Genomic DNA, 16,209 nt, shown 5'->3' with positions numbered 1-16,209 from the left:
GTCGCTGGACGTTATAGGTGAAAGTACCCCAGGAACGTCCAAATACTCCGCGACTTCCATCTTTTGGCCTTCCAATTATTCGCTGGCTTGGGATAGAGGTCAACGACTCCCATCAGACTATTGTCATGGGCGATGACAGGGAAGATGCTGTCATAGGCATCCAGTTCGCCCATCTTCACGATGCTGCGAGTTGCTTCGGCTGCTGATAGATGCCACGCGCCTTCGGCAGTCGTTGGATTGAAGAATGGTTCCGTACTGCTCTTCTTCGGATGAACATTAACGAATACCTCTCCCGGGCATGCAGGTACTGTCCTGAGATGTTGCAAGTTTTGCGACAGCACAGTCGTCTCTGTGACAGGGTTTGGACTGATCTCCTTCGGTATCGGCAAGTACTGAGTAGGCCGAAACTCTCCTGCGTGATGCGCAATGTCGCCTCCCATCAAGACAAAGGTTGGAGGATCCGCCGTCGTCCGCGCAAGTGCCGACATATGCCCTACAGTATGACCAGGCGCGTCCAAGAGGTAGAAACTTCCATCTCCGTAGAAGTCGAACGCTCTGAATCTTCCAATCTCGAGCTCATCTTTGCCGAAGTCAATCACTCGCAATGTCCGTCCTTGCCACAGGCGCTCGTCAACCAGGAAATCTGGCACTGTCGGAAAACAAGGCGTGAAGGCCTCCTTGAAGCCTGGACCGACGATGACATCTGTCTCGGATGGAAACAGACGAGGATTTTCGGTATGATCGAAATGCCAGTGCGACCAAATGATCCCGCCAATCTCCGCCAGATTCTTTCCGTTCCCTTGCAGGATCTCCGACACGTCTTTCTGAACTACAATCGAACATCCTCCGTCCCTAATACTCTTCAGGAAGACATCTGGAGAATTCTTCTCCCAATCCTTGCGAACTCCGAGATCGAAGAGGAGACTATCGTATTTGCTTCCGCTTTTCGGATGCTCTATCAGAAAAGCGAAGTCGCAGCAGTCCATCTCGGTATATCCCGCGATGGTAGGCTCCACGAATCCGGCAGCAGGAAACTTGCACATATGGCTTGTCGTGTCGATAATGTATACCTGCACCGTATTTGTCGATTCGGGGATCTTCAGCGGGGGCGGAGGAGTTGCCATGTTCTCGTTGCAGGATCAAATACAGATGCTTCCGGTCGATGTTCTCTGACACGTCAATAGGGAACGATGAACAGCGTTGATTTCGACTACCGGAGAGGAATTTGAGGGACGTGGGGAGGAGTTGGGGAAATCGTGAAGATAAGATAAGGCAAGCGCGATTCCGGTTGTCAGAACAAGCTTTTGGGTTGTACCTCCAAACATATCTTCTTGATCTCATCAGCACGCGATTCATCAAAGCCTTCGCGATCAATCCCAACTATCTCAGCATGGACGATACGCCGCGAGCTCAGAGATCAACAAGCAACGGGAGTCGGCTACTGCAGCGCACAGAGATCAGTCGCCCGCCAAAGCTGAGACCTTCCCTGGCGGGGCAACGCAAAGCTCACCTCATGCTATCTTGAGGCGGCGTCTCATAAGACCCGTGCTGTAGCACACACGGTTCTTCTGCGGCGCAGGAGCAGGAGCTCATGGCACTTGTGCAGAGACCCAATCGACCTTGCGACGCGTGCCGCAAACGGAAACTAAGATGCTTGCCATTCGAAGCAGAAGCAGATTGCGCATTGTGTCGGTCTTACGGACAGCAATGTTCTTTCGTCGAAGCGCCACCAAAGAAAAGACGCAAGAAGAGTGACGCCCTACCGACTCACGAGGAGACGCATTCGCTAACATCACCGCGACCTGAGCAACCGAGAAGCAGCTCTCACCCAAGCGACCCATCTTTGTTGGACGGCACGCTTGGCCATCAGTCCTTCCGGACCAATACATACGTCGGAGCTACATCTTTTCCAAGCCGGCTCCTCCTCGAGTTGATTCCGGACGATCCTCTTTCCGCCTATCAGCCCGCTATCTCTGGCTCCGAGATTCGCTGTGTCGGAAAACACGGCCACTTCGTTATTACCTCGGACAAACACGACGTCGTTGACGCTCAGCAGTCTCTCCTCGATCAAATCGAGGATGCAATTTCGCCACACGGCCCGCATCTTGTGGAATTGTACTTTCGGGTCGTACACCCTAGCTATCCTGTGCTTCACAAAGACGTGCTTCTTGAGAAGTATAGTCGTTCGTATCGGAAACTCACACCGGCTTGCTTGACCGCTGTCTACATGGTTGCCATGGGGTGGTGGTCTTTCAGCGTTGAGCTGGCGCATGCTCCGAAGCCGGACGTCGGCGCTCTGAATGGACTGGTTCCAGCTCTTATGGCGTTCGACAAGCGTACCAAGGTCTCCGATATCCAGGCTGGTCTACTACTACTTCAGCGCCCCGGGCATGACTCCTGGAGCTGACGTCGCAGCTTGTTGCAGCCGCAGAAGAAGTTGGACTACACCGCGATTGCTCAGCGTGGCAGATCCCAGCATGGGAGAGAGGTGTGCGCAGGCGAGTAGCTTGGGCGGTATTCGTCCAGGACAAGTGGGGCGCCCTTGTGCACGGCCGCCCTTCGCATATACAGGTGAAGAATTGGGACGTCCTTCCCCTCCAACAATCCGACTTCCCGGAAGCACTCGACGACGATGACGACGAGCAGGGAAGCTCAGAAGTCGAAAGAGGTGTTCTAATCTTCATTTACATGACGACTTTGTCACAAATCTTATCTGACATCATCGAGGAACTCTTTACAGTGGAAGCAAGCAATCGGAACCACAGCACAGCTGAGTTGCTGAGTATCGTGAAGCCGATACAGCTTCGGCTGAAGGAATGGTACAGCTTACTTCCGCCATGCCTCGACCTTAGTGCTACTCGTTCGAAGAAGTTGTCGGCTACAGGTTTGTCAACTATAGCCCCATTCATTTGTGAACTATCTGACACGCTTAGGACAATTGTATCTGGCGTACTTGACTGTCGAGGTCACTCTCCACCGAGCAATCTTGGAATCTGAAGCGCAGCAACCGCTGAACGCCGAGCTAAGGCAGATTACGCGAGAGGCAGCAATAATGAGGTTTAAGTCTGTCATCGAGTTCCTTAAGCTGCTGCAGCCTCAGCACATGCAAGCCTTCTGGCATTTCGCGTCAGAACCCTCTCTGGCTATTATCACCACCTTCTCACTGGTCCTGCTCGCAACCAGCAGAGCTTCCGCAGAGTCTGCAGAGATCTACTCGCTCATTGTCGAATATAGATGGCTTCTGAATATCAATGGGCCAGGTGCCGCGTTTACGAAGACTGCAGTCGATATTCTCCAAGCGAACGCTGCATTCTTATCATCATTTCGATCCGGAGGTGCGCAGATTAGCGGGCGCAATGCCACCAGTGACCCTCACAACCGCCGCACCGATGGTCCAGCACGACCAGAACTTACACCCGAACGAATTCAGGAAACCATCGGGCTAGCTCCATTCAACCCAGAGCTGGGGGGAGCGACGCGAAGCGATAGCCCTTCATTGTCTGGTCTCGCGTTCACGCCCAGCGATCTGTGGTTTTAGAGCCACGAGTTCGACGGCATTGCCTAGACATGCGCGTCTACCCGGCGCTGCATGCCGACATGTCAGAAGCTACGGTCAAAGCATACCTTCAAACGGCAGTCTCTGAGCAATCACCGTTGGACTGTGGGCCGATGAAAGCTCCCGGAACGTTCGCGATATGGCAGATGCGGGGAAGCCACCGGGCAGCCCATGGGCAGGCCGCGGGCATTCCCCGGGCTCTCGCGATAAGCCTATGTCACGTGGGGAGGACATGTCCGGCGCGGCGATTGTTGTTCTATCCCGCGGCTCGAACGTGTCCTTGCTCTGCAATAACGCGATCTAAATTCGAAAGACATAACCATGGCTCTGCAAACGAGAGATCACGTTGCCATCAGCTGGATGCGCCGAATGTTGACCCTCTCCAGGGCACGAAGTACGACTTCGCAAGGGATCTCATCGGATATGGACGTCAGTCAATTAATCCGAGATGGCCAGGAAATGCGAAAATCGCAGTATCGTTTGTTATCAACTACGAGGAGGGCGCTGAAAGGTCATTGCTGAATGGCGACGGCCAAACTGAAAGTGTGCTTTGGGAGCAGCCGCACGTCCCAGAACGCATCGGCTCAAGAGACACAAAGATTGAAAGCGATTACGACTACGGCTCCCGAGTTGGGGTCTGGCGCCTCTTGAACATGTTCGAACACAACGGAATCTCAACGACAATCAATGCTGTTGGCCAAGCACTCGAAAAGAACTTGCCGTTGACACAGGCCCTTGTTGATGGTGGTCATGAGATTGCCAGTCACGGATATCGATGGGTGCCCTATCACAATATGACTCCCGAGGAGGAGAAGCTGTATATCCTGCGACAGATGTACTCTCTGAAGTCGACTACAGGATCCTACCCCGTGGGTTGGTTCGTTGGACGATGTTCGCCACACACGAAAGCCCTCATCCATGAAGCACACGAAGAGCTTGATGCGCCGCTTCTCTACGAGGCCGATTGCTTTTCGGACGACTTGCCGTACTGGACAGACGTGCCAGCAGAGCAAAATGCGACCAATCCGAAAGGTATGCTCATGTTGCCGTACAGCTACGACAACAACGACCTCAAGTTCCAGATTGCGCCCGGAAGCTGGGGCTCTTCGTCTGCGTTTCTGGAGTATCTTCAGAGCTCGTTCGATGTCCTCTTTGCCGAGGGCGTCCAGGGCATGCCAAAGATGATGACGATCGGTTTGCATTGTCGAATAAGTGGAAAGCCCGGCAGGTTTGCTGCTGTTGAGTCTTTTGTGCAGTATATCAAGCAGCGGCCTGACGTCTGGATCACGACAAGGAAAGACATCGCGCAGCATTGGCACAAGACATTTCCCTATGTCAGGAAGCACTCGACGCAAGGCGACAAATGCGCCGCAAGTGCGGGGCCGACCTCACTTCTCGGAGAAATGCAATTTCAGGCGAAAATATGATCTTAGATGCTATGCAAACAGAATCGCAGACGTATTGCACACGAGCGACGAGTGCACGTGCTGGAGAGCTGACAGCGATGCATCTGTATACCAGTAATACTCCTCATGTGATAGACAAAATTATTCTGCGGAAGGTCTGCCCTGCCTGAACGACGATCCCCGCATTTCGCTACCCCTTCCCCATCGAGTGGCCCCGGAAACTCAGATTGCTTATCGTGAATGTCCCGCGGGCTCTGCAGATAAGGATTCCGGGCGCCCACAGCGCCCTTGATTCTGGCCCCGATAGGGCACGATAACCTGTTGTGCGCCAGACGGTCAACAATAAATTCTGTATTTATGCGAGTAAACGCCTTCATGGCGAAGGGCTGTCGTTGCAGTGGCTACCAGTACCTAAGACATCACGCGGAGTAGACCTGGTCCACTGCGACACCTGAGCGAATAGCGACTCCTACACAGAACTTCCGTCACAATGCCGCAGCTTCGCAGGTTTGTGGAGAAGCACATTGTACTGCATCCCCATGCAGGTTCCTTCACTTCTGGCCCAGATTCAGCACGCTGGAGCAACAAGGACCTCGACCCTGTGCCCCAGGAGAAGAAGACGTGGGAATGGTGGCAGTAAGTCCCACGTCGACCCACCTGAAGCCCACGCTGATCATTACACACAGCGTTGGAGGCTTCTGGATAGCTGAAGGCTTCAATCCCGCACAGATGCAAGTCCCATCAAGTGCTGTCGCCCTCGGCCTGAATCCAGGTCTTGCGATGGTGGCGTGCTTGATCGGCAACCTGCTCGTCACTGGACCTGTCTGCGCGGTGGGCTGGCTGGGAAGCAAGGTTAGTATGGCTTTCCTGACGAGAGCTTGACGCTGATCTTCGGACGCAGTACTCGATTCCGTTTCCTGTCATAGCTCGGGCGTGAGTACATGCACACCTGTCACTTTGATGAAGGCTGACCACTTCAAGCTCTTATGGCATGATCGGCGCCTATTGGGCCATGGTAAGCGACTCCGCCTTGCCGATGCCTCATCGCTGACAGTACTAGATCATCCGTGGTATCTTCTGCGTCATCCTCTATGGCGTGCAGGCAACGCTCGGCGGAAACGCAGTCCGATGTATGCTCGAAGCAATCTGGCCGTCCTTCGCCCATTGGCATCTCGACAGCCTTCCCGAGAGCGCGAACATCACAGCACCGGATCTACTTTGCTTCTCGTTGTTCTGGATTGCCTCGTTCCCCTTCCTCTTTGTCTCAATGTCATCACTGCGCTGGGTCTTCGTGGTCAAGATTGCCATAATGCCGCTATTCTACGTTGCCCTCTTCACTTGGGCTCTGACCGCAGGGAATGGTGTCGGGCCCCTGTTCTCGATCCCCAACAAGATCACCAGCGGACAATCAATCGGCTACGTTTTCTGCAGCACAATTCTCGCCACGATTGGAGCAATGCCAGTAGGTAGTACATCGAGTTCCAAGACCGTTTGCTGAGCCATCCTAGCCTTTGCTGTCAACATGGCCGACATTACTCGCTACGCCAAGAACCCGCGCAGTTCGGCGATCGCCCAGGCTTTTGCGCTTCCGATATGCATCACAATGAGTAAGTCTTGTCGATCAGCCAGTGACGCGGCTAACATGCGCACAGTTGAACTGCTCGGAGGTTAGAGCATCCGCATGCCAAAGTTGAGCCTACTAACAGCGAACAGCAATCATGGCCGCTGCAGCACAGGTGGTTTATGGCGAAGTCCTCTGGAACCCGTTGACAATCATTCTTCTCTGGAACAATCGACCAGGAAAGTTCTTCTCCGGTCTGCTATTCGCATTTGCCACCATCGCAACAAGTAAGTTTCCAGTCCATGTTAGTGATTCGCGCTGACGGAGCAGATGTCACTGGCAACAGCATTCCTTTCGCGCACGATATAGCTGGGATCTTCCCGCGATACATGAATGTCCGGTATGCTACCCGCCCCAGCCCGATTCGAAGTGGTCATTGATGGTGAGGTAGCCGTGGTCAGGTTCTTTGCGCAGTCCTTGGCTTTGCTATGAATCCATGGACCATACAAGCACGAGCTTCTCGATTCTTCAACTTTGTTGGAGGGTACTCGATCTTTCTTGGTCCCACAGTCGGAGGTAGGGCACCCTTGTTGCGCGTTGAAGCCTAGACTTACAGCTGTAGTCATCCTGACCGACTACTTCATCGTCCGCAAAGCTCGGCCGTACGATATGCATCAATTATATCGCCCACACGGTCTATACTGGTACATGAAAGGTTGCAATATTCGTGCCTTGTCCGCGTGGCTCATTGGCGTCGTACCGTTGCTGCCCGGCCTAGTACACAACATCAACCCGAACATCAACGTGGGTCAAGGTATGGAGGACTTCTTCACGTTTGGATGGCTGGACGGGCTAGTAATTACATCGTAAGTATACCTGATCTTCCATCTCAGTCCTGCCAGTGGTTTGCTGACGATAGCTAACAGGATCACTTACTATTTGCTATGCCTGGCTTTTCCGGTCACAGTCGCGATGGAGAACGGATCGACGGTCATGGTTGTTGGGCCCGAAGACGAGGAGTCGGCTACGCGGAAAGATGATCTTATGCGGGACGAGAAGTGATTGACGATCGCACGCAGGATCGACTTCTACGTGTGCCCTGCTGTGAGGGGTCTGTGTATATTCTCGCTTACAGTCGATTCGGTCACCGAATGCAACGTCCTCCTCAAACTTTCAGCGTCGTTGGACTTGCCGTTGAGCCTATCACGTAATGCTGTGATTTACGGCACTTCTTGTAGGAGGATTGCTACGTAACATCTCCGCAAGCGGCTGCATGCTTGTGACAGCGCAATTCGGCGAAGATCGTGACGATACAGCCCAACGCGTCAGCCTTTCGCTTGGCGATCGTACGCTCGAGTGAGCCGTTACGTTTATTGGTGCGCTCGCCTTATGTGTCTTGCCAACTGGCTTATGATCGCTGACGTTCGACGAGCCGACGTCCTGAGTTGCATGGTCTCGTGCAGTCGCCCTTTCAAAGACCAGATAAGTGCCAATGTCATCATCAAGAATGAACATGAGCATTACAGCCCAGAGGATGCCAATAAAGTAGATAGGCACGAGAAGAATTCGTGAGCTGATATGCATATCGTGTACGAAAAGTAGCCAGGCACGGAATAGTCTATCGTGCCATATGCTGCCTAGAGAATGTCCGAGGAAACTCTGCTGGATGCTTTTTTCAAGAGCCGCGATATCCCAAAAGTAAATTAAGCGTTTCCAGGCTGGTCGGGTCCCTTTGGGAGCGTCGTGAGCGGGGCATCTGACTGAAGGGGCTCGTCGGACGATGATTTATGCCTTCCAAGTCTTTCGGCGTCTCGTGCTGAGTTCTTCCGCTGCTTGAAAGAAAAGAACTCCAGTAAACACGCAAGGACGAACGAGACAGCAGCAACAACGTACGCAATTACGTTATCATCGGCTAAGAGGCAGCCACTGTGTCATGTTAGTACCTCGATCAGGGCTGCAAGGGGCTCAGTGCTCTTACAGAATAGCATTGACCATTCCAGAGTAGATCAAGATGCGTCCAAGTAGCATGTGGGCGTAGCTGATGACGAATCTCCGACCGTTCTTCTGGAAGCGTCGATGGTGCCAAAGACCGCCAACAACCTGAGCGGCAAGTAATGCGACAATTATAATGCCAAACACCTGGTGAGCTTCATCAAAGCCGTCGTACTGGACACCGACAACACTGAGGGCAATAGCTATAGCCAGACCAGCGACAGAAGCGACTGTTGCGATGGACTGCAGAACAAAATGGACGCGGAAGGCGAATTTCCAACGCAGTCGCAGACCGATGACACCGAACGGGAAGACAATTACGAAGGCAAGACCAAGCAGGACGGCGTGGACGTAGACCAGGTCCTTGTAGTACTGCGCTTGAGACCTCACGGCGACATTGTAGGGCCCCGAAATGGCCGGTCCATCATTGGTATAGTGTGCTGTTTGTGTCATATCGGCGAAAAAGACGCCTAGAACGTCAGTAGAGCGCGAGCAATGCAGAGACTCGTTGGACTGACCATATGAGCTATGCTGTTCAATTTCGTCTCCTGCACCATCTCTGGTATGTTTCGCGTTATAACTGGCCCTTTTAACCTGAGAGTCGTTGTCACGGGTCTGTGGGCCGACAGCCCAGATCCAGGGCTGCTTAGAGGCATCGGATCTGGCTGACGAATATGGCTGTGTTTCCTGAAAAGACATTCGGATCTGAGCCGACATTTGACTGGCTTCGATTCGACTGCTGAGGACATCGACAATTGAATCAATCTCTTCCGGCTCGTCGTGGTCGTGAGCGGAGCGAACCGTGACCTGTACTTAACATCGCATTAGCGGAAAATGTAAAGGTGGGAATTCTCTGTGAGCCGTACCATGCGACCCAGCTGGCTGCATAAGAATCATGAACGACCCATCCATTTTATCGCCGGTCCCGACAGCAGCCCAATCGTAACGAGTAGGGGCCGTGATTGTGAGCAACAGATCGCTGCTATTTTGACTATCCAGTCCGAAGGCAACGCCGAATTGTTCAGATGCGCTGTAGAACTGTGTACAAGTTGCAGTAACAATAAGTGAACCTATACATGTCAACAACATCTCGTCTCCGTTCACTGAACGTACTCAAAGCCAAGACAAGTCTTGATACCAAGCGCGACCATTGTGCCATAATGGGTGGTCGATGTTGTGGATGAAGATGAGCACAGAATGGTCAACTCTCGACCTGCGCAGATGAATCTGTTGCGGAGCAAGCTCGAGGATTCAGACTTGTTGGCAGAAAGTTTGTTAGTAGAGCAGTCCTGATGCGTTTCATTTTGTTCTCTGGGCTGACTCTGTTCCACGTCAAGACACATGAATGCCACGAAGCCAGCAGATCGCTGTCGCATCATTCCCAGCCAAGTGGTGCCGGCCAATAACATCGTTGTTATACGTCAGCAGTAATGTCTGAGGCGCAGTCGTGATGCAGTTCACGCATTCAAGCATGATGTGGACACTGGAAAGTACCGTCACCTGGATAGATCTTGCCTTGGCCTGGGGACACTGAACGATGACAAGATCGCAGTGAGGCTTGCTGAAGCTTGTCATGGGCATTGAGGATACCGCGCAAAAGCTTGCTTGAGATACTCCATGGCATAAACCCGGATTCCTAGCTCAAGTTGACTGAGGATCGATGTTCCGAGAGGGAGATCAAAGTAAATCTGTCTTGATGACAATGTCCAGGCGCTAATTGGACAAGAGTCGCAAAATCTAGCTCGCGCCTCGTATTTCATCCTTGATTCATGCATGCCTGTCGATCATCCCGTGCTCCATAGAAAACTACTAGAGAATCGTCCAGCTCTCACCGGAGATTTCCGTTGACCGGGAAATTCGTGGTGGATGGCGTGAACCCTCCTACGTTAGGCGTCTTCCCAGATTTCCATACATGATCCCCATACCCCAATACAGATTGTCAATGCTACCACGCCACCACTGCTGAAAGTGTTTTTTCACTCGCATTCCAGACGGCTGTCTAGGCACATTCGGCTGGTATAGTCCTACGAGAGGACAGCCATGGAATGAGTCTTGCTTGTGGCGAGGCTTTCAACATGGCAAACCAATTATGAGCTGCCAGTTTTGGCCTACTGTAAACCACTGTGGACTTCACTGCGCCACAAATTTGGCACCTAAAACGTCATAGCGCAAAGTTTGTTGCAACGAAAACTGTCTGTCAGTGTCGATAAATTCTGCAACCATTGCCCGGATTCTGCAGCATCGCCGTCGCCTCTCTTACAGCCTGGCCCTGTGGTCTGCTCTGAATCAATGCTAGGCGTGAGGAAATGGCTTGCCTGAGTGCGATGATATGATGTACAGAGTACCAGCCTATGGGTCAACGGAATCAAGTCCGACTGACGCCAATAATCCATACCTTGAGTCTGATCAGTAACGGCATTCTCCTCTTGTCGTGCTCTTTGAGTTGAGGTTCGAGCGTTGCATTCCTTTCACTACATGTCATCTTGCATTGTTTTTGCGTAGGCGAATCGCTTCTTACTTTCCGGCCCTGCGTAACAAAGTCCTCGCTCTCGCCAGCTTCCTCGCAACCACCATAGTCCTGCAAACTTCTCTGTGCCACAGGATTGTGAGCCTTCCACGCTGCAACAGATAGATGGCTGTTGAGAAAGACGTTGTCCCAATACTGCTCGTCGCTATCTTTGGGCTGCGAAGGCGAATTTTCGAGCCCTGGTAGATCTTTATGGTATGACGCTGGGCGAAAGTGCTTCCCATAGGGCTTATGTCCGTTTGGTGGCATCGGTGATGACTAGCTGCTTACTTGTGAGGGCTTCATCCAATGACGACAAGTTTCTGAGAGCCAAGAGAAGCAAAGCCAACAGTCAGGGCGAACGGTACTGTCAAGCCATCAGCAAACCCGAGGACAAAGTCGTGAAGGTAGCGTGAGTGGGAGTTGTGTGGCTTAGGCATAATGGTTATATAATGTGGATGCTATTGCTTCGAGTTGGAGGATGGAAGGTAGTGGTGATCGGCGAACGAAGGCGGTACTCAACACGAAGTGAGCTCACTGGGTATATTTGTGATGCAATGTAGAGGCCCTTCAAACAGGTCGTGCATTACATTACCTACTGGGCAAAGCTTGCGATTGTCCCACACACGAGTTTGGACAGTGGCAACAGCCAGCCAGAACCTGGCAATGCTAAATCCCGATGGACTTGAAATGGTGACGCGGCCTAATGAATATTCTTGTTTCATCTGTGCTATCGTTCATACTGAGAAGACGCAGGTGTGACGTGCATGTTGTTGAGTGAGGGTCAGAACAGGAAAGCTGGATGACATTGCAAAGTTCTTGATTGGTAGGAAGCAGAAACGCCTCGTTTTGGATCCGTAGATGCGCCTTGCATGTTCTGAGCACGACAATTTTCGCAAGCGTGTTGGGATCCGGAGTAACATGCTTATCCGAAATAACATTCATGAGCGAGTCAGTTGCGATCTTGGAGAACGGGCGCGAAAGCGGTGCTGAGTCTCAGAAAGAAAATTTTGCAGACACATCCAAATATGAGTCTGAGAAAAACGAAGCCCACGCTCTTGTCATTCAGCCGCTTCATCGTGCTCGGCATAGCGACTCCGGTCTCTTATGCGGCTCCCGAACCACCAAAAGATCCAAGGTATAGGAGCTAACCCCGCCGCGATACTACCAAGCAGTGTCAGTGTCCACTTCACTGTCAGCGCCCGATAAATCGGTTCCGTGGCGATGACCATGCCGCCACTCGCAAGGTATCGCATGAAGGTTATCGCTGACAGAGCACTCGACGCACTGGTCCCGTATGAATCCAGTAGGTAGTGATACGTGGATGTGAAGAGCACCATCAATGCAAATCCGAAAAGACAGCAGCCTCCTAGCACGGAGTAATAGCTCACACCGGTTTGGTCAGTCCACCCAATCCAGAAAAGCGAAGCTGATAGCAAAGGTGAGGCAAGTAGGCTTGGAACTAGTCTCTGCTCCGGATGCCCAGCAGGTTTTTGTGCATAGACTGCGACAAGATAAGGTACCGCATACATGTAGGGCAAAGCGATAAGAATTCCTATAGCAACGGCAGTGAAACCGGTGTAACGTTGTCCAATGTCGAATCGATAGGTGTCTGTGAAAATGAAATCAAAGCCCTCCAGAAAGCCGAAGACCATGAGGTACAAGAAAGTCAGGTAGAGGCCGAATAGCACTGTCGTCAATTCGCGAGTAATAAAATACACGATGCGCCCAAGGTTAGACACAAGCTCGTCGGACAGGCTAGAGGAGTCGTCTTTTGGCGATGTGACGTCATTTCCCTGTCTTGTGTCCTGTGTTCGAGGAGCGGTCTTCCATCTGAAAAGTAGGGGCGCATAAGTCTCAGGAAGGAAGAATAATGCCAAGACGAAGGGTGGCGTAGCGATGAAAAGAGTGATCCAGTCGTCCCAAGACCAGCCCATGTTTTGCGTAATCCATCCACCCGCGATAGGTGCGACTATCGGGCCTAGAAGCGGCGAAAGCGCAAAAATAGGCCATATCAGTGATCTTGTTTCGGTCTCGAATAAGTCCGCTAGGCTACCTCCATATATAGACATGGTCGGAGCTGCCGATAATCCAGCAATGCCTCGAAAGACGACCTGGTCGCGGAAATTTGGTGCCAAGCCGAAGCCATCGTGAAAAGCAGGAAAATGGCAAGTGTCGCGAGGTAGGTTGCGAGTCTGCCAATGGTTTCACTGCAAGGACCCGCGATGAGCGCCCCGAATGCGATGCCAAAAAGGAAGATAGACGTCGCGACAGACTCTTTCACCTCCGACACATGGAATTGTCGCGCACTTGGTTCATGTGCTGTCGCGTCCACCGCCGATGCCCATCCGGTGACAAAGACCAGCGCCCAGATAGTCGTTGTATAGAATGACTTCCTCGCTGTTGACCATTGTCTCGGGTCAGAGACATCAAGATTCCCGACATCGCCTTCAGAGTCATCGACCGCTTGTTTGAGGATTCGGTGTTGCTTGACAGCCTCCATGGCATACCAGCAGAATCTGGAAGCGTGACTGACATTGCAGCATTTTATGTAGAATGGAGGCACTACTGACAACGATCTTGACTTCGTGACGTGACACATCGATAGTCTGCAGAGATGCAGCGAGAACCTTAATGGAGAGAGATGTCGTGTGCTCACCATCCGTATTGGGAAGGTAAAATGATCGACATTTTTGCAACATACTTCGCACACGCACGTCAACGAACTTTGTGTTGCGGAGAGTAGGCTCAAGGTCAGCAGAGTTCCGAGATCCATCATTGGACAGACATACACGTGAACACATTAATAGATACAAAGCTCCGTAGCGGAACCTTTGCAGTGGTCTTGGGCTGTATGTGATCGGCTAGGTAATCAAACGCAACAACAGAAAAGGGTGAACGGCGAAGCGGAGATCACATGATCCGACGAAACTCATCTAAATTCATTCTACAGAGAGTGACCTCGACATTCCGCGATACACCCCTTGCGCATCAAGTAGGGTGATCAACACCTATTAGCAGATACTATGTTGATCATCCTCGATCAGAGACTAGCCGCAGCATAGCCGCAGCAGGCAAATTACTCGACAGTCGATGCAAAAAAGTGTACACGATGTTTAGCAATTCATGTTAAGCCTACTTCTCGATGTCCTCCTGTGCGATCTGAACGATACCGAAGCCCTGTCGATCTTTGTGTAGCCTTCAAACCGTCACTTCCAGTCCCAGTCGTATGCATATTCGTCTCGCATTAGCCTGCCTGGTACATGCCCAGAGCCACAACATGCGGGTTCAACATGCTGGTGTTGAAAGGCGTCACGTACAAATCCAAGTCTGTCAGCAGCACCGCCATAGTTCCGTTGATGATACCGTCGTCGCCGTAGACATATCCCTCGGGTTGATAGGTAAAGCCAGAATTATTACCTGTCAGGGTGAGCGCCGAGTACGTCAGATTGAGCTGGTTACTCCACGCGACAAATTTGGGCGAGCCAGCATTCGTGGACGTAACGTAGCTGTTGTTTGGCCCAACTGCTTGTCCAGGAGCATCCCATTCGAATAGAATTTTCTTGCCCGGAAACGAAAGGGGCTCGGATTTGTTGTGCGCGACTGCTGGCTCACATGCGTAACCAGGTGGGCCGGTAAGATATTCGCAAGACGCGGAGTCGGGAATGGTGCTAAGGCTAGGGTCCGCAATTCTGTCGCCAACCGTTTCGTTGCCATTCTGTGAAGTGTCGTTCGGAGAGAATCGATTTATGTTGGCGTTATTCAGAATATGTAAGGTCGGGAAGTTCTGCCAGACAAGGCGAGTCTGGTTCTCGGGACAGTAGCTGATGTATGGTGCCAGCATGGTCCATGCCCACGACTGAGGCCATCCGTTCTCAAACCAGACATCCATGGGTGTCAGACCTGACATCTGTCGGAACACTTGCTGCTGGCGAGCCTCCGTGGCAATTGATTGTGCGAGAAGTTGACCAACCTCGCGGCTATCCAGGTGATTGATGAAGCCCCAAACACCACTCTCGCCGAAGCGGGTGAGTCTTTGCATGAAATCGACCCATTCACGTACTGTTGTGTACGGATAGTTATAGATGCATTCTTTTGGTGCTCTCTCACCAAGCATGTTTGTGAGTAGAGTCGCGTGGCCCGACTCCTGGTTGGCCATGAACTCGATAAGGCTTCGCGCTTCCGGCCCGAGGCCGGCAGCAGTAAATTCGGCGTCACTGAAGCGCGCGAGCCCATCGTGAAAGAGGTCCAATTCGATCCACTCCTGATAGAGGCCCAAAGCAATAGACTCGAAGTCGAAGTCACTCTCAACCATGTAGCGTGGCAAGGTGCCGTTAGTGCCTAGACCACCCGCCGGTGTGTAGGGTGCCGGCATAGGGTTCAAGGGCACGCCTTCGGAGTTATAATATGTGGCCGTTGGGTTTGGCGGTCCGGGTGCAATGGATGCGGCGAGAGTCTCTGGTCCATTGGCAGCGCCGGTGACCGTGGCTGTACCGGTGTATGGTCCATGGTAAGTCGCGCTAGTGTAGCCATTCTCGTAGACAACGACAGGATATCCGACAGTTGGAGTAGGCACCTGTGCTGAGATCTGTGAGTCTGGACCAAATGACTGCTCCTGTCGCTCGACGGGTGCTGCGCAAACGGCGCTGGCGAGGACAACAACGCTCAAAAAGCGTGCGTAAGACATCTTTCCAGGTCAGCTGCTGAATCAGTCATGCGTCAAGGGATCTGGGTCCTGTCTTGTACTTCCTTGTAGATGGTTCTGAAGTTTGATAGCTAGCATCAGTCACATAATCGTGACGTACAGGGACTAGTGATGGCGACCTCGTTGCAAGGCGTTTGGTACAGGCCTTCAGACGTGTCTTAAACCTACTGCAAGCACGAGTATCGTCGATCGGAGATGGATGAAATTTCGGCAGGGGCGTGTGCGGCGCAACCGCAGTAGCGGTCGTCATTCGAACATCACCTTAGTGCATGGATACGGTACCATGCCTTTTCCAGGTTTGCTTCGGCAGTGTCAAGAGCACCATCTCAGCGCGCAAGCGCGGTACCTGTCGTTTGGTCGGAAATATGTCCGTTAGGTGCCCACATGCTTGGCTCCCAGCTCAGAGCTTCAACAAAGCTTATGGGGGGAGTCATGCATCGCATCTTTGGTCCCATTGGCCACAAAGAAGCATCTGGGAAGACA

General features: G+C 52.2%; 7 protein-coding genes across 7 annotated transcripts; 3 read left to right on the top strand and 4 right to left on the bottom strand.

Annotated features, from left to right (window-relative positions):
* Positions 1 to 11: 11 nt before the first annotated feature.
* On the bottom strand, positions 12 to 1,124 carry AB675_9964 (uncharacterized protein; the record flags this gene model as incomplete). Its single annotated transcript, XM_018150543.1, has 1 exon — positions 12 to 1,124. One exon carries the CDS (start codon positions 1,122 to 1,124, stop codon positions 12 to 14), a length of 1,113 nt encoding a protein of 370 aa, XP_017995301.1.
* Positions 1,125 to 1,707: 583 nt separating this feature from the next.
* On the top strand, positions 1,708 to 3,538 carry AB675_9963 (Transcriptional activator protein DAL81; the record flags this gene model as incomplete). The annotated part of the gene is made up of 4 exons (XM_018150542.1): positions 1,708 to 1,751; positions 1,822 to 2,344; positions 2,416 to 2,884; positions 2,934 to 3,538. 4 exons carry the CDS (start codon positions 1,708 to 1,710, stop codon positions 3,536 to 3,538), a joined length of 1,641 nt encoding a protein of 546 aa, XP_017995314.1.
* Positions 3,539 to 3,877: 339 nt separating this feature from the next.
* AB675_9962 (Chitin deacetylase 1) lies at positions 3,878 to 4,983 on the top strand (the record flags this gene model as incomplete). The annotated part of the gene is made up of 2 exons (XM_018150541.1): positions 3,878 to 3,901; positions 3,943 to 4,983. 2 exons carry the CDS (start codon positions 3,878 to 3,880, stop codon positions 4,981 to 4,983), a joined length of 1,065 nt encoding a protein of 354 aa, XP_017995283.1.
* Positions 4,984 to 5,452: 469 nt separating this feature from the next.
* Positions 5,453 to 7,585, top strand: AB675_9961 (Allantoin permease; the record flags this gene model as incomplete). The annotated part of the gene is made up of 12 exons (XM_018150540.1): positions 5,453 to 5,598; positions 5,649 to 5,814; positions 5,864 to 5,895; positions 5,944 to 5,977; positions 6,023 to 6,428; positions 6,471 to 6,569; positions 6,615 to 6,629; positions 6,676 to 6,810; positions 6,854 to 6,923; positions 6,975 to 7,099; positions 7,146 to 7,389; positions 7,450 to 7,585. 12 exons carry the CDS (start codon positions 5,453 to 5,455, stop codon positions 7,583 to 7,585), a joined length of 1,608 nt encoding a protein of 535 aa, XP_017995290.1.
* A 641-nt stretch (positions 7,586 to 8,226) lies between these two features.
* Positions 8,227 to 9,427, bottom strand: AB675_9960 (uncharacterized protein; the record flags this gene model as incomplete). The annotated part of the gene is made up of 4 exons (XM_018150539.1): positions 8,227 to 8,449; positions 8,502 to 8,985; positions 9,034 to 9,327; positions 9,382 to 9,427. The coding sequence occupies 4 exons, from the start codon at positions 9,425 to 9,427 to the stop codon at positions 8,227 to 8,229; spliced, it is 1,047 nt and encodes a 348-aa protein (XP_017995262.1).
* Positions 9,428 to 12,082: 2,655 nt separating this feature from the next.
* AB675_9959 (putative transporter) lies at positions 12,083 to 13,093 on the bottom strand (the record flags this gene model as incomplete). Its single annotated transcript, XM_018150537.1, has 1 exon — positions 12,083 to 13,093. One exon carries the CDS (start codon positions 13,091 to 13,093, stop codon positions 12,083 to 12,085), a length of 1,011 nt encoding a protein of 336 aa, XP_017995299.1.
* Positions 13,094 to 14,268: 1,175 nt separating this feature from the next.
* Positions 14,269 to 15,708, bottom strand: AB675_9958 (Protein rds1; the record flags this gene model as incomplete). Its single annotated transcript, XM_018150536.1, has 1 exon — positions 14,269 to 15,708. One exon carries the CDS (start codon positions 15,706 to 15,708, stop codon positions 14,269 to 14,271), a length of 1,440 nt encoding a protein of 479 aa, XP_017995287.1.
* Between the last annotated feature and the right edge of the window lie 501 nt (positions 15,709 to 16,209).

The sequence above is a fragment of the Cyphellophora attinorum genome (genome assembly GCF_001299255.1).
Source record: "Cyphellophora attinorum strain CBS 131958 chromosome Unknown Contig41, whole genome shotgun sequence".
In the NCBI taxonomy this organism is placed as follows: Eukaryota; Fungi; Ascomycota; class Eurotiomycetes; order Chaetothyriales; family Cyphellophoraceae; genus Cyphellophora; species Cyphellophora attinorum.
The sequence above is the reverse complement of the archived record's forward strand: the minus strand, read 5'-3'. Positions and strand labels throughout refer to the sequence as shown.